This window comes from Mastigoproctus giganteus, chromosome 8, assembly GCF_048544385.1.
Source record: "Mastigoproctus giganteus isolate SK-2022 chromosome 8, ASM4854438v1, whole genome shotgun sequence".
Taxonomy (NCBI): Eukaryota; Metazoa; Arthropoda; class Arachnida; order Uropygi; family Thelyphonidae; genus Mastigoproctus; species Mastigoproctus giganteus.
The window spans coordinates 56,688,314-56,704,634 of record NC_143582.1 but is presented as its reverse complement, the minus strand read 5'-3'; the positions used below and the strand labels follow the sequence as shown (position 1 = coordinate 56,704,634).

General features: G+C 36.2%; 1 protein-coding gene across 1 annotated transcript in view; it reads right to left on the bottom strand.

Moving 5' to 3' along the window:
* The window catches only part of LOC150081544 (solute carrier family 35 member F1-like), a 220,133-nt gene extending 204,752 nt beyond the window's left edge, over positions 1-15,381 (bottom strand). Inside the window, exon 1 of the mRNA XM_090380242.1 lies at positions 15,324-15,381. Within this exon, the coding sequence (XP_090236368.1) occupies positions 15,324-15,381 (58 nt within the window). The remainder of the gene's footprint in view (positions 1-15,323) is intronic.
* Positions 15,382-16,321: the final 940 nt, after the last annotated feature.

Genomic DNA, 16,321 nt, shown 5'->3' with positions numbered 1-16,321 from the left:
ACTCAAAACAGTGTCATTTTCAGCTGAATAGAAACACAATGAACAGTGTGCTGCCATCTTTCGGATAAAATAAGAAGACTGTTTATTCGGTGGCGAGTTATGAAAACATCTTAGACTCACAGGAACGAAAATGAAAAAATAAACAAAATTAAGATAGGTTAATTTTTAATCGCGAAAGGTTATACTTTTCTTCTTGATGACTAGAAGGGATGAACCTGAAAAATTATTATTTTTAATCTACAAGTCGTTCGTCTTGCCCAAAGACTTTTAAACCAGAGAATCACTCCATGGGCTCACATCTGTTGAGTATAGGCTTGTCCTGAGCTGAATATCATGATTCTTATCTTTCTTGATGATTCCTTTCTACTTCTCTCTCTCTCTCAGGAATATTTTTTTTGCTGGTGCAGCATAAGCTTCCTTGCACCATATAGCTAATAATAATAATAATTCCTTACTGAAAAAGTTTCAATGTCCCCCATGCACACACACCTTTCTTGGAAGAATTATCATATATGGTACGAGCAGTATCACCAAATACTACAGAAACGCCACCGCTACGTGCGGAGGTGATTTTGTCTATTTTTATTATTTTGAAACCAGGCGTGGCATATAAAATAATCGAAGTGGGAATAAAACATGCACAATAAATATAAGAAAAAAAATTAAAAACGCAATCAAGCGTTATGGAATCTGTTGGAGAAATGTCTCACTGCTTCTGCACTGGCATTAAGCTCGTGACAATGTCATGGATCAAACGATCCACTCTTGTCTAAACTCGTATAAAGGTATTAAAGTCATCGCAGTAAGCTGCAGACCGAAAGACAAATTAGACGCATTAAGCTCGTTACTGGAAGACGATACCGATATGGGCATATAATTAACAAGAGGGATGAATACAAGATGAATTCAATTAAAAAAAAAGAAAAGAAAAAAAGGGAGATGCCTTTAGAAATCATGACTTACTCGGAATATCTTACTTTAGAGTAATCCTGCTCATGAAAACAAGGGATGCAGTTAAGCTTATTATGACTGTATAATACAGATATTGAAGTAGTTTAAATTGTTACAAATAAATGCAAAAAAAGAACACTTTTTTTCTTTTGGATATTAAAAAAAAAAAAAAAAAAAAACAACCAAGGATTATCGTAAATTACAAGTGACTTCAAGAGGTGAAGAGCAGTTCGTTTTCCGTCAAATTTATCGGGATGAGCTAAAGAATTAATTACACTCAGAAAAATCCCCAGATAATTCCAACTGCGCATGTGCGAAAGAACCAAATAACCACCCTGGAGTTTTCTTAAATGACCGCTAAAATGTCACAGAAATAAATCACTCTGTTACATTAGTACGTCTCTTGCCAATATGTCTAGGGCTGCTCAGGAATATAAATTAGCCTTATTTTTAAGTGCCTTCCTCCTAATTGATTATCTCAATCGAGTTCCGTGCAATTTTCAAAAGAAAGCTTGTTAATAATTCTGGTGAGGTCGGGAGTATTCGATCACGCCATCGGAATGTCAGATCTTTATTATCGGATGGTTAAATAACAGATTTTTCTTTTTCTCTCAATTAATTGGATGAAAGTAAAATATACAAATATATTAACCGATACTGGAACAGCATCCCAGGGAGCCTTGAGAGCAAATACTTAAAGTATTCGTTTTCAGTTAAGGATACACACACAAAAACCTTTTTGGAAAAAAAATATATCACATCAGCTGCTATCCAACTACTTTAATTAATTCGTTGTCCTGAGAGATACAATTCCATGCACTGGAGAAAGATGTCTATATAACAACTACACGAATATCTTGGTTTTATCCTTGTGTTTTCCACTCTCAATTTAAAATTTCTTTGGCGCGAATATTGAAAAAACTTTTTTTTTTTTGTGTTTTTATAGTTCTGTTATCGCTTTGTTCACACCAATAAACCAAAAGGATAAAAATAAATCCATCAATCATAAATATCTGATACGAATAGGAGATGATAAGACTAACAGAAAATCCCAAGCTGTAATTTTAAGGTGTTCAAAAGGTAACGAAAGACACTGAAATTATGTATTCTCTCATTAGGCGTACATGCATGAATAAGTAGATAGGTTATGCAAATCGGAAGTTATCTTAAATATACTTTTACAGAACCTGTAAGAAGTTGATTTATCTTAAGAAGTCTCCATCCCTTTTACAGGATTAAATATTCAGGTTTGCAATGATAAATAAAATTGCCTGTTAAGCACCTTTCTTTGTAATGACTTCAAAATAAACACACATTCCAGAAGGAAAAAATAAATAAAATATATAAAGATTCGTGCAGGCGTTTATATGGAAATTCAAGACTATTCTCAGAGACATATGTTATCTGATAACCACCCACTTTGTTATAAAGTGAAATCATCCCCAGGCAGACTGTGTACTTTCAATGAAAACCAGCACGCGAAAATGTCAAGCCATAAATCGAGTCATCGCGCAGAGAGGAGACAAAGCACTTGAATAATAGTGATTGTTGGACAGTTTCTGCTTTCTACCAAGGGTATATCGCCAGCTCATTTACATTAATGCTGACACAGAAACGGAAAACTGCGTGCGTGCGTGCATGAGTTAATGGAAATAAGCCCAAGTGCAAATGTCTTCCCGAAAGAAACAGAAACAAAAAGTAAAACTTTGAAAATGTAATGAACTTATTGCCACAAAACCAAAGGGATTTCAGATATTTTAAAAAATCAATCATGGTAACTTTCAGTGTAAGGCCTCTATTGTCGTCATCCATAATGTTGCACAATCCACGAATAAAACTCATAAAAAATGTTGGTAAGAAAGATAAAAGGACTACAAGTAGTTTTTGGAGCAATAAAGGATATACAGGTATAGCCCCGGTTTAATACGACTGTATATATTCAATATATATACAGTCCCTTAAAGGCTCTTGTAGTAAACCAACATTGCATTTTTAGGATAAATCCCCGGGGGAGGTGGATATTCAAGTGATTGTTCGAGGATTTCAAAGCTTACGCTGCATATAAGGAAGTCACACGTTTCAATCACGGGGAGGGGATTTCCAATACACACACACACGTGTTTAATCACAAGATAAGGGTAAAGCAATCCGAAAGTTTATCTCTGTATCATTCGCTATGGCGACTCGCTCACAGTGAACGCTCCGCTGCCATCGGTATTTGTTTATAAATGCACTCTGAGATCGCCGGTGCGTGATGAGGACGTGACAAGCAACTCAACAATTATGTACCAAAGTGCTCTAATTGTGGCTCGTGTTTGGCAGGCCCACTAACACGAGACCCAGTCATCTATCACCATTACAAGCAGTCGGTTCCTGAGAATAAGCGGGACGGCTGCGAATTGCAGGGGGGAGGGGAGAGGAAATGGACGCTCCTTTCACTTACATGGATAAGGGAGACGAACTGAGACTCCAATGGCAGGCTACTCTTTGGTGTCAACTCTTGCATTCTAAGCATAAATTAACGCGTTTCACGCAAAATGTCATTTCCATCTCTGAAACGTGCATTCGCGCAGCACAAGGAACTTGAGCGCTCAAAAGAGCGAAGGGAATGCCGACAACGCGAAAGTGTCGTCCTTCCACCGTAGGGAATTATTCTTCTGGGATAAACCTTCGAAGGTGAAGCATTTCTACTCTCTTGGGTAGGCACTGAAGCCCCCGATGACAGAATGGAAGCTTTCTGACACTAGAGGCGAATCAACTCTCCCGACACCGTTTCTCTAATTACGGTATGGAAAAGTGTGAATAATAAGCCAAGAGTCTCTTTCTCGCTGATCTGGAGGGCATATTCCTCCGTCATATTCCTGATTTATCCTGCTTATAGTATACCATTAATTTAAAAAAATAGTCTTTTCAGGTACTTTGTAAACCAGGTCTCACTACCTGTTTATTATGAATGCAAACATACGGGTAATCGGACTTAAAATTTGTCTTTCGTCATGTGTGAAGCAGAGAAAGAGCAACTTTTTTCAACTCTTGCATTCTAATCTTATATCCCTATGTATTACGATGGCATTGAGTTATTAATTTATTACGTATCAGTTGCCTTCAGTCTGCAGTAGAGCCTGACTGGGAACTGCTAGTCAAGAGCTTGACTGATTTGGCTGTAGTGTCAGCCAAATCAATGCGCTGCTCCCAATGGCTTGGTATAAAATCAGAAATCAAAGCTGGCGTTTTTAAAGTAAAGCAACGTGAGCTGGACATAAGAGAGGACCAGTCCTATCATCAATCTTAGTATGTAATGAACTCGGTGAGTCTTTGTATTTCACATTCTTTGGTATAATTTAATTTTGAAATGACCAAGTGGTTGAGTCGTTTAGAATTTTCGCCAAGAAATCTAAGGACATGAGGCGTCAGTATGCAGTTTCTAAAATTGCGTGTATTCTATTATGTTACAATAGATTCCGTTTTCTGTACGATCTTCTCCTTAATTAACATACATTTTTATTACAAGTAACACCCTAACAAAGGAACTAAACGTTAGAACAGGGGTGGCGAACCTTTTTAACTCGATTCGCGTGCGTGCCAAAAGTGGCTAAATCTTTTAAAAAAAAAACTATCCTAGCGTGCCCCTCGGAAAGCGATATTCAAGACATTTAATCATACAATTTCGTCAGTATCTCTCACCACTACGACTTCAAACAAGTCACTGCATTTACTGAATGGTGGGACATCGCTACATACCTGGCAGAGAGAGCGGGCGTGCGCAGGTCACGACTCAAGGTCGATTCCTGGAGTGATGTTGTTTCGAAGTTTGAAATTTTTTTTGGGGCACTGAATTCTGAATGCCCAAAATTTTTTTACGCGTGTTACAGGTTCGCCACTCCTGCATTAGCACAATAAAACCAGGGCTTGTTTAAAAATAATTCGTAGCGAAGTTGTTTGTTTCAAAAATTTTTAAGCACATGGGCGTCTATGGCCATAGTGCACCATCGTAGCGAAGTAAGGGTTAAGAAATACTTTAAGGGGAAGAAGGTGAAACAACAATCCGTGCCGTGGACAGTAAACTGGCCATCACTCAACGTTATTACAATCGCTCATGTAAACAGAAGCCGAGACCGATTAGCATTTGACCGAACTGAGCGAACCCAATATCGTCCTAATGAACACTTTAATCAATGTTTGTTGCACGCGGAATATATCACTTTAGCAAGATTAGAACTATCTGCACACGTGAATTTTGATAGCTTCGCAATGACATTGCTCAAACTGCGAGAACAGCGAACTCTGATATTGGCATGTGCCTCATCGCCGTGGATGCTTTGAGCAGTAAACTGTGCCTTCTAGATATACGCCGCCTCTTCTGAGTGATTGTTACAGTGGCTTGTAGATATGTTTATTTTTTTTAAAACAGCACTTGGTGAGTGTAGTATACCACCATCTATTTACAGCCAACAAGAAATGACATATTTTTTGTTATTGGGAAGGATATCGCGGTTGCCATGGTAGTAAATCTCTTAGTTGATCAACTTATATCAGGAATTTGAACACCGGATCTTTCAAGCTGTGAATTCCAAGCATACCCGGAACACTTGAATTCTTTATTGGTAGGAGAAAAAGGAAAGTAAAGACTACTACTGTTTGGGGAAACATTTGTGAGTTCATCCGCCACGGGTAGGGAAAAATAGTTGACATTGTAACAACTATGTTGTAATATAACAGTACTCTATAGTGCTACGCGCTTTGTAAATAACCATGCTGTAACAAAGAGAGTGTTGATAATTTAGGTTATTATCAGTTCGTTAAAGAAAACACTGATAATTCGCTTTAAAAACTTACCTAAACGGGACAGAACGGTTAAATACTTTAAATATAAATAATGAAGGCAAGTTTAATTTCTTAATTCTAACAGCTACTAAACAAAAGTTTATTCAGGCACCTTTTTATTTCTTAGAAAGATATTCTACAGTAACTGAGAACAGTACTATAATTAACTTATGTCAGTGGCTTTGCTAAAGGAAAGCCTATCTAAAGTTAAGATAGAGAATGTTGAAGCTGTGGTCATGTGTTTATTTAAAATGTTTTAAAAATAAATAATATTGTACAAAATGCCATTTATTTTCCTTATTTACGTCGTGAGTATATTGTGACGAAGCTGTTTTTGTTGCTATGCTGTTATCTTAATAAACAAATGTTCTTTCATTTCCCCCCCCCCCTTGGAGGAGAATCATTGGAGATCTTTAAATGTCACTTACAGAGAATAAGAGGATTTCATCCACGGTATTCTCTAAGAGTTTCCACATGTGGGAACTGTTATCAGAGTAGTTCTTAATGAAATTGCAGAGGAAACAAGCTGTGATATCACTGCAGGAAGTGCGCGGAAATCATCGAAAACATAAACAGGAAGTGACGTTAAAGTCTCTCTCTTTATTGGTGCGATGATTCTGTTGGTGTTTAATGTATTTAGCGAAATTTCGCTTGCCATTTTGTCTCTACCAATTACTCATAGGATGGAAGAATATCCAGATACATTTAAGAACTCGTTTGCTTTCTCGTGATCAATGTCCCAGTACAGAAAATATGTTAACCAATCTGGCCGAAGAAGGGTTGTCTAAAATGTTTCTATGCAGTGTTTCTTGCATGCTTCTGTCTCAAATGGCCACAAGTTGTGAACACCTGTGTTAAAAATGTTATCGTGCGAACGCCCTTCACCGCCATTAGCATTCTCAAAACGTTCCGAGTAACTTTCGAGTTTCCCTCTGACACGAGGGCAAATGCTTGGGTAAATTACCTTCAGCCTCTCAAATGGGCGAAGCTTTAGAAAGTTTTTGCAAAGATTCTTAGATCTGACTATTTTCAGATGACGGTATATTGATTTTCGGGAGTTCACACATAAGGGCAGATACGGTGAACTTCTTTCTTTAAATAGAACAACAATTACGTCATACCAAACATCGTTTTTTTAAGAAGAATTTTAATTGGTTAATTCAATATTTTAGACGGTAGTTATGGGTTGAAAGAAAAATCGGTCCGTTTAAGTTTTTTTTTTTTTTTTTTTTAATTCAGTTACTCAAAAGAGAAAAGACTAGAACGAGAAGCATCAATTTCATCCCCCTCACTAAAACAACTCTTAAGTAGATCAACTTATCAAGTTCTCCAATGAACTCTTGATGCACGTCTTGATAATAGATGACACGTTGGAATTGGTTGGCCACCCCATCACAAAGCTATTTCCTGTATGATTTGGCATTCAAACCCCATCATGTTTGCGGTGTCTTGGGTAATGCAACCATTACTTTAAAACAGACAAAAACTGATGATGAAAGAGGTGAATTTTTATCATTCTTTTCTCTGTTAGATATTTTTGCCAAGCATAAAAACAGATGCGCATGTATGATAGATTGTATTCGTGAGATAAAGGGCAAATCTTTGTTGTAGTCCTTGTAATTTGAGATCCATACAGTTCTTTTTTTTATCGAAATACTTACCATCTACGAAATCGATGTGGAAAAAAAAAGAAGAAAGAAGGAATAGAGCAACGAATAAAGGCTTTACAATACTACAAACATTAATAACAACAAACAAATCTCTGAACTGATGAATTACACACTCTGATATCAGTGGCAAATATTGAGCCAAGAGTTTGAATTTTCGACAAAACTGGAGACAAATAATCATTATACTGGACTTTTTAATCCGCTTTAATATGTCAGCGTGCATGCAGGTAGTACATAAACAGGTATGCTCTCTGCGAATGAATTACTAGCGGAAAGGCGCCTCCGCAGCCATGTGGGAAGGAGCAGCAATGCGTAGCACACGCTTCTTGATTAGACCAGGGTTCGAGCCCGTGCCCACTAAATACGGAGGATGCGGAAAGGTCAGGGAATGACCACTGCATATCCCGGAGCAATATGGCCTTAGTTGATAATGCTCCTAAAAACCAAATAACAAACAAACAAACAACAAACTAGCGGAAAATTTACAATTAATGATTATGCTGGTAACTCCCTAGCATATACTGCCAGGAAGTTATCAGGGAGAAGTGTATGCTTTAGACTGAGGAATATAAAGTAAAATGAAGGTTGCTCATTGGTGGCAGTGTTTCCTATACTTCTCGATTCGTCCCTTTGAATGTTAATCTAACTTGACTGGAACGGTTTGACTGATATGCAAAACAAAGTATGCCAATCGAACGGAAGTCTGTAAAACGATGAGAAACGAAGACTATAGAGTAGTTTGTTAATGGCATAATAATCTCATTTCACCTCCTATTTTGAAATATTTCGATATTAAGTAATCTGTAACTTATTAAGTGAGAAGAAACATCAACGTGCAATTACGGAATACTCGTTTCAGACATAAACACAAAATAACATTTGTCCTGCCAGCACATTAATGAATAACTGATAAAGTTTCAGTCTTTAAAGCCTGGTAAATACAAAAAAAAAAAAAAAAAAAGAAGAAGCCAACTCTGCCCTTTATTTGATCCGATGTACTCCGCAAGTTTGTCTAAAATTAGAAATTCTGTTTACTTATTTAGCAAGCAGAAATATAACAACATTGACAGCCATTCTATTAGTTATGTTTTAAAGAGCTTTTTTATTTCTGAAAAATGTACTAAAATACTTTAACATTTATCAGCATTTATTTGAAGCTCACATGCATATATTTAAGTTCGCATTACGCTTATAAGAGAAAATAAAAACTTGACAAAAATGAATAATTTTTTTCATTCAAAAATGAATGACAAAAATCCAGCTCACAGTCAGTCTCACATAATCTGTTTATATTCGAAATTCTCAAAGACTTTCTGACTGAGGATTTGCAGCACCGACTGCTACAAATAAATTCAAAAAATAATACAATTTTATGCAGTATATGACTAATTTTCTTTGGAAAGGGAGCAGCGATAAGATGCACGTGGGATACAAGAAAAATGTTTAATTAGAGCACGGCATGTGATTAGAGTACTCCTTTCTAATTTTCTTATTTTTGACATTGTCAACAAAATGAATTTCCTTTATATCAAAAAAGGAAAAAGGGAAAAAAAAAAAGAGAGGCCTGAGATAAGTTGCGCTTAATACAGGAATGGTCTGTTTGGTAACCTTAAACATTTAACGAGCATGTTTTGGGTTATTAGCGACTATAGTATTTGTTGATGCAAAACGTATTCGTCAGTTAGTCAATATTTTTAAAAAATTTCTTCGAATTGCATAATTTTGACTTAAATAAAAAGAAAATATCACAGAAAAGTTGGAGTCAATTTCTACTATTAATGCAGTTGGAAAAGATATCCAAAGGGGCAAAAATGTCTCCAACAAGAATTGTCAGAATGAGCTCAAATTATGGATGCCGTTGGACGATGAACACCAAAATGTATAGCAATATAACAAAATAAAACTGTAATACAGAAATAATCTTTTCGTGAGTGTACAGTATTTTAAATATAGGCTTACCGAAGTCATGCGATATTAAAAGTCGCTGTTTCTAGAAAACAAACATATTTAAAATTTGTTGCACAGTCGATCATGATCAAGTGATCAAAGTGGATATAAGTAGAGTAGATGCGAAGGGTACAAGACCGCAAGACGCCACAATTATAATAACCAGGAATTCTCTTTTCGTATTATAAATCTTCCTTGCTTTGGCGTCTCGGAGAATACACAAAAATTATTAAAATTTTAAATATTTCGTTCGTTTACCAAGTGGTGCTTAAATCATGTGAGTATTGAGAAAATCCTTTCTATGTTGTTTTGTAATCAGAAGAGATGTTTACCAAATAATGTTATTTTTAAAATAATAATTTTGAAATCCATAACATAAAAGAAATAAATCTGCATATTTTCGTAAATGGAAGTCGATTCCATTTACGAAATGGAATCGACTTCCATTTACTTCAGTGAGCATCAGAAGATTTGAATAATTATCAAATACGTTCCAATCTGGTGTGATATACAAATATCTTGCGCTGTTATACTTCGCACTTAAATTCGACCTCACATGAATAATACTAAAGTATTTTTCTTGCAATCATCTGCGTGTCAGAAGAATTCAATAGTGTCTTGACTGGCCACGTACGTACGTACGTGTGTGTGTGTGTGTGTGTGTGTGTGTGTGTGTGTGTGAGAGAGAGAGAGAGAGAGAGAGAGAGAGAGAGAGAGAGAGAGAGAGAGAGAGAGAGAGAGAGAGGAGAGTAGGTTTCCGTGTTTCATGATGTCATTTCAAGATTTTGTCACATTGATGATGAGCAAGAGCTTCCTTTAAAAGTCGTCTAGTGATACGCAAGCGAAAACACACCTTACTACTTCTCTTGGCTGACTGTCACAATTTCGGTAACCTGTCACACAAAGACATCACGGCACATGAAATACTGCGAATGTTCTCATGTTCCTATCTTTAGCATTCTTCATTTTCAACCGGGGACTTCAGACTCGAACTTGGTACACCATTTATAATTCAAACACGTCAACTTGAAAGGAAAACCCAGAGGAAGAACTAGCACGAGTATCTTTAATAAAAGAAGCTAGCAAAATATTATATCAATCTCCTTCGATACAGGAATTAATCTTTAACAATCAAATATTTAGAACCAATCAAAGAGTTAAGGTAACGAATGCTCCCAAGTCACACAAGAACGAATAATACCCTAAGATGCACAAAATGTATGCAAACATATTCTGTGTTTCGTAAACTTTGAACTCCGTTACAGAATTTCAATGTTCTCATATTACAGACACAGAAAAGAAAACACAGATCAAAGCATCACATTACTCAACAGCATCGATGGTTGTTCGCTGTTCCAACAATACCCACCTCGGCCAGGCACTTACTACCGGCCGACGTATATTTCGACTCCATTTTATTGTGTGACATTTATATCCCCGGGTGGCTCCGCTGAGGGCGTTTTGCGGAAGTGCAGCTTGCTGGTTAGGTGGATGATATTTTATTGACAAATCTGATGCGGTGTGCGTAGGTCTACATCCGTGTTTCTCGAGGGAATATCTTTTGTGTTGGCCTGGTACAAATTGTGTCTTTTTTTCCGTCCCCTTTTCTGTCCCTGCGAATTTATAGGGTCTGAAATGAGAATCTTAAGACGACAATGAGATCCGATAAAGGAAAATCTTATTTTACTATTTCAGTCAATTACCATGACAAGGAATCACTACCAAATGGAAGGGATATCTTAGAAGTATTATTTGATAAAGGATTCCAGAGGGGAAGAGATGAAATCACTGTTCATCAAAATGGCACAGCAGCAATGTCCTCTACAAGTTTAATGGATTGTTAAAATTCGTTGACTCCATCAAATAAGACTGGTCTTCGATAAATCAAAACTTTAAGTGTGATTTTCAGGGCAATGTTTATAGACCAAGATGGCACCAAGCCAGTTACCAGATAAGATTTTTATTTATTTTCTGCCTGTTTGGTACTATTTTCTGATAAGCTGGCGCGACTGTAGCGATTTTTGTCGAAGTTTCTAAATCTGACCATTTGAAGAAATTCTAACGACTTTTTCAGGATATTCAGTAAAGAAGGAAAATCTGTTTCGCTAAACCTAACCAAGGTCTTTTGAAGTGACAAATTTCTGCGGGCATGTAAATCACATTTACCGTATAATGGAAGGCAAACTTTTGCATAAAATCTGAAGAACAAAATGGAGGACTCTTTTTCACCGATCTTTTACTTATTTCGTTTGCTGCATCACTACAACAACAAAGTAGCAATAAGCGAACAAAAGAATGTGAATATTACAGAATACAGTAATTTCAGTCGTTTATTCATAAAAACTGCTGTATCAGCTCTCGAAAAGACCTGTAACGATGACCCTAAATTTAATAAAGTCCGTTTAGCGCACAGGGTAGAGATCTATCATCTGCTTGTACTCCTTAGTCATCATTGCTCTAAACACGTGCTTCTTGAACATCCCTACTGTTTTATCTCTGATAGAATGCGATTTCGTTGTGTAAATTACGGCATTCCGTTGGACGCCTAATGTCTTCCTTCAATACTGGAGCAGACAGAGTAATCGAACAGCCTTTTATGATCGCAATAAAGGTAAATAGCCATATTTCATCGAGACTTTCTGGCTGCCATTCTTTAATGGCACAGCATAGATTCGTATACTGTTCTCAAACTCCTTAGAATATACTTTTTTTTTTTCCCTTCAACAACCTCCAGAAAATTAATTTACAGAGAAGTTGAATTTAGAAAGGAAAAGGATTGCGCCCTTTTTATTATGTAATAGCCGTCAATCCACGCTAGTGGTTGAATAGAAATTTATAAGCTGAAATACGTGAAAGCTCGCAAATTTCGATTTACCAACAAAACAAAGATGCAGGAAGACAAATTCATTCAAGTGAAAGTTGATGGAAATATTGCACTTATCAAATGAACTGAAGTTACAACAATAATTACTCAAGCGATAACTTAAGTGATTCAATTTAGTAAACTTAGTGATGAAAGTTAGGAAACTACAAACTTAACAAGGAATTTTTAAATTTATTTCTAAATAAATAGGTTTTTTTTTAAAACACGGGAAAGAACACTTTATACAGAAAATTAGTAAATGAACTTTAATTGGAAGTTAATTATATTTTTGTTTCTCTAATTTTAACTATATTTCTTCTATATATCTATATTAACTATATTCTTTACTTCTATTGCCCTAGGGGCTCATATCTGGTGAGTATGGGCTTAGCACACCCAGGGTCCTGAGCTGGATTTCATCATTCTTCTCTTTCTTAGTGATTCCTCTCTCTCTCTCTCTCTCAGCAACTTGGCTGGTGCAGCATAAGCCTCAGGCTTCCTTGCACCATATGGCTAATAATAATAATATTAACTATATATCTTCCCTAACTACATTAGAAATATAGTTAGGGAAGGACGTTATGTGGTTGTTATTCATTAAGATTATTACTATATGTAATACCACTCACATACCACGTGAAATTAATTTCACGTGGATATGAGTGGTATTATATATAGTAATAGTCTTAGTGTTTATTTCCTCACGCAACCAAAACTAAAGAGGTGTGTGGGATCTTGAATTTTATTGGTTGGGCTAGATTAATATTATTAAGTCGTTGCAATAAAAGATCATAGATAAAAACCTTACTCTCAGGCTAATATATAAAATATTTAAATATCTAATCCGCCACTCTTAAATCAAAAGGCACCTTAATCCTTGCAATTTCCTATGAAAAATATAGACTATTCTAATTTCAGGTAATATCTTACTAAAAAAGTAATGTTAGCTACTGTAAATAAACATGATCGTGAAGCTTCTGATTTTAAGTCTCTGACGGGAATGAAGTTGGTTGGAACAACACTAATCTTCTAATTAAGTCTTTTTATCCTCTTTGAAGTCCTTTCGGTGTTCGGAGAAAAACGTGATTTTATCCAGTGACAATAATTCGAATCCATCGCGGAGAGACTTGATGCATGAGTTTTGGTTTTATGACGTGGATGGATGAAGTCATTATTTGCTTTCGAAAATGCGCTAAGACCCGCAGATAGTGTCCGAGCTATTCACACTTGTTTTGTTTATTAAATACGTTGGCATTTTGCCAGATTCTCTCTCACTCTGCCATTAATCTCTCTCTCCTTTAGAGAAATCACTTCCAATGGTTTTCAGGATCCAGTTTACTTCGAGAGGATCATTAGCGCCGTCTAACGGCGAAATTTTCTTTCAAAGAACCATATCGTTTTCGAATCAGAACGAGCGACGGATTAGTAGTTTATTTTTCCGCCCGGTGCTAATTCCCTTTTGTGGCAATCAACGGCCACTTACCAATCGTGACGGAGTACCAACCATCGAATCCAGTTAGAAAAGTACAAGAGTTTTGCTCGTGCACCACACACACACACACACAATCCTATTCCCAGGGCAACCACGATAATGCCAATATATCTGTCATCTCTAGCATCCTCATGTTCGTTCCGTCTCTAAGGTGGCAATACTTGTCTCCGCGTTCTAATTTACACTGTCTTCTGCAACCATTCACACAACAATAAACGGCCGGAGAGCCCCAAGCTTTCAGCTTCACCACAGTGAATGGCAACAGAGAAAGTATTTATTTTCTAACAGAAACGAACTTCATCTTACACACGATAGCTAAGGGAATCCGAACAAACCTTCTGTGTACATTTATTACCGTACATGGTGAAAGTGGCAGATATTTAAATATATTTTTAGATTCAGTTTTATACTGGCACTACATAATGGGTATGCCAGGAGTAAGTAGTCCAAACAATGTAGAAGTTAGAAATACATAAATGCAGTACTTTCATTACAAACAAGTAATATTAAAATAATACAAAAAAATAAATTGGCTCTTCAAAAGCAATATTAATTTTGAACAGAATGTTTTTAAATATTTGAAATGAAGTATTTAATAATTTTCACAGAATAAACTCGAATTATTTAAATAAAATATTAAAGTATTAAATTAATATTTATTAATTGCAGCATTTTAAATGCTAGTCTGCTATTTTACTGGCCCATACTTCTCTAGCACAGTAAATAAAGCCTCATCAAGGAACTGACACTAGATAGCACTCGCTTCTGGTAATGCCCACATTAAGTTTTTCTTGCTATTTAGATTTTTAATGGTGCGTATTAATAAGCAAGGATATTTATTTTGCGTGACTTAATCGTATTTCATATCTTCTTTTGGTAATTTTGCTTACTGTACTCCGCTACTTTACAGCAAAACTCTTATTAAGAAAATATATTTCAACAATTTTTGCTTTATTTAATAGCGGTAATTACCGGTAAAAACGCTCCTGTTTTAAACAGTGATGATTTTCCGTAATTAATGTCTGAAAGTTATGTTGTAATTATAAAAGGAAAAGTCGATGGGGTAAAGTTGTTGAAGTGTATCGGAGAGATATGCTGTAATATATTAAGCAAAGTTTAACAGTGCCTGGAAAATTTATTAGGAACATCGAACAAGGTGGGAGCACAGTTTCTTTAACACTAAAAAATAGCACTCATTTTGTACAAATATGAAGCAAAGAGGGAGAAATAATTACTACAGAAAGATACTACGGATTTAATTATATTAAACCAAGGGCGACCTGTTCCGAAGAAACAGCATATACATGTGGATTCATTTAAAGAATCATGGATTGTTACAGAGGACAATCGGTGGCATCAGGTATATAAAATTATGTTACATTTCCTTTTTTACAATAATCTTTGACAAGGTTGGGTAGAAATCATCTCTCTACTACAATGTAACTTCTAGAGACTTTGTTGTTCTCACTGTTGTCCGATAGCCCACATATTTTTATAGCATTTATTTACAATAATAAACAGACATACAGGGAAGAACTATCGTTCAAGTAAACACCCGTACCATCCTAGGACTTACTTGGAATGAGGGACTGACGCTCAGACGATATACTGACAATATCAAACAGAAGGTACATGCTGCGATATGCGGTATCAGGCAAGAACTTGGCGGTGCCATGACTACAAATCTCGATATTCGGTGCCTCCAATCCTGTGTAGTCGCGATTCCCGTGTACGCATCAATTATTTGGACATCTGCTCCGAGCAGCTAAGTTCAACACTTCATGAGCCTGGAATATTGACTAATAAGACTGATGAACAGGATGGCAAACCATTTACTATATCTAGGTTCTGTCCAGTTCTCCAACCTCAACTTTATCCCATGGAGAGTGAGCTAAAATATTCGCCGAAATTATCGATCACTAAGAGCACTGATGCTCCAGATCTGGACATTATTCGAGATCCATGGAGGGAAAGGAGGTGAAAAACTCGATCGTATCTGCCCCTGAGGAGCCTATTAACTAAAACGGAATGACTGAACAGAATGGATCCAATAAACACAATCCTTACGTTTAATAAGTTAAACAAACAGCCTTCCAGAAAAAGCACAGATTTTTCTGGAAGGCTGTTATAGGAAACAAATCATAGTACAGATATATCAACATCCTTTTGTGATACCAATCGTGAAGTGACAACTATTCTTATATCTGATGCGAACCATGAGCACAGCCACGTACTTAAAAGTGATTGACACGAATGGTCATGCAATACACACCCCTTGGTAACATCGATTAAAGAGAACAAGCGGCTTGTATTACGCATGAATTGCTACATTTATAATAGACGTTGTTAACTGTGTCAATATTCATTTATTGGCAAAGTTTGGTCTCACTCCATACAGCCATCTGGATAGAATGGTATACAGAGAAATATAGAATTGTCTATGACTAAAGACTATCTTACACAATGTTAGAGATATGTACATACATACTTCCAACATCGTTAAAGTAGTTATATCAAGGCAGCGTTATGAGAAGACAAACATAGGAGTATAAAATGTCTGTTTATTTCTATGTA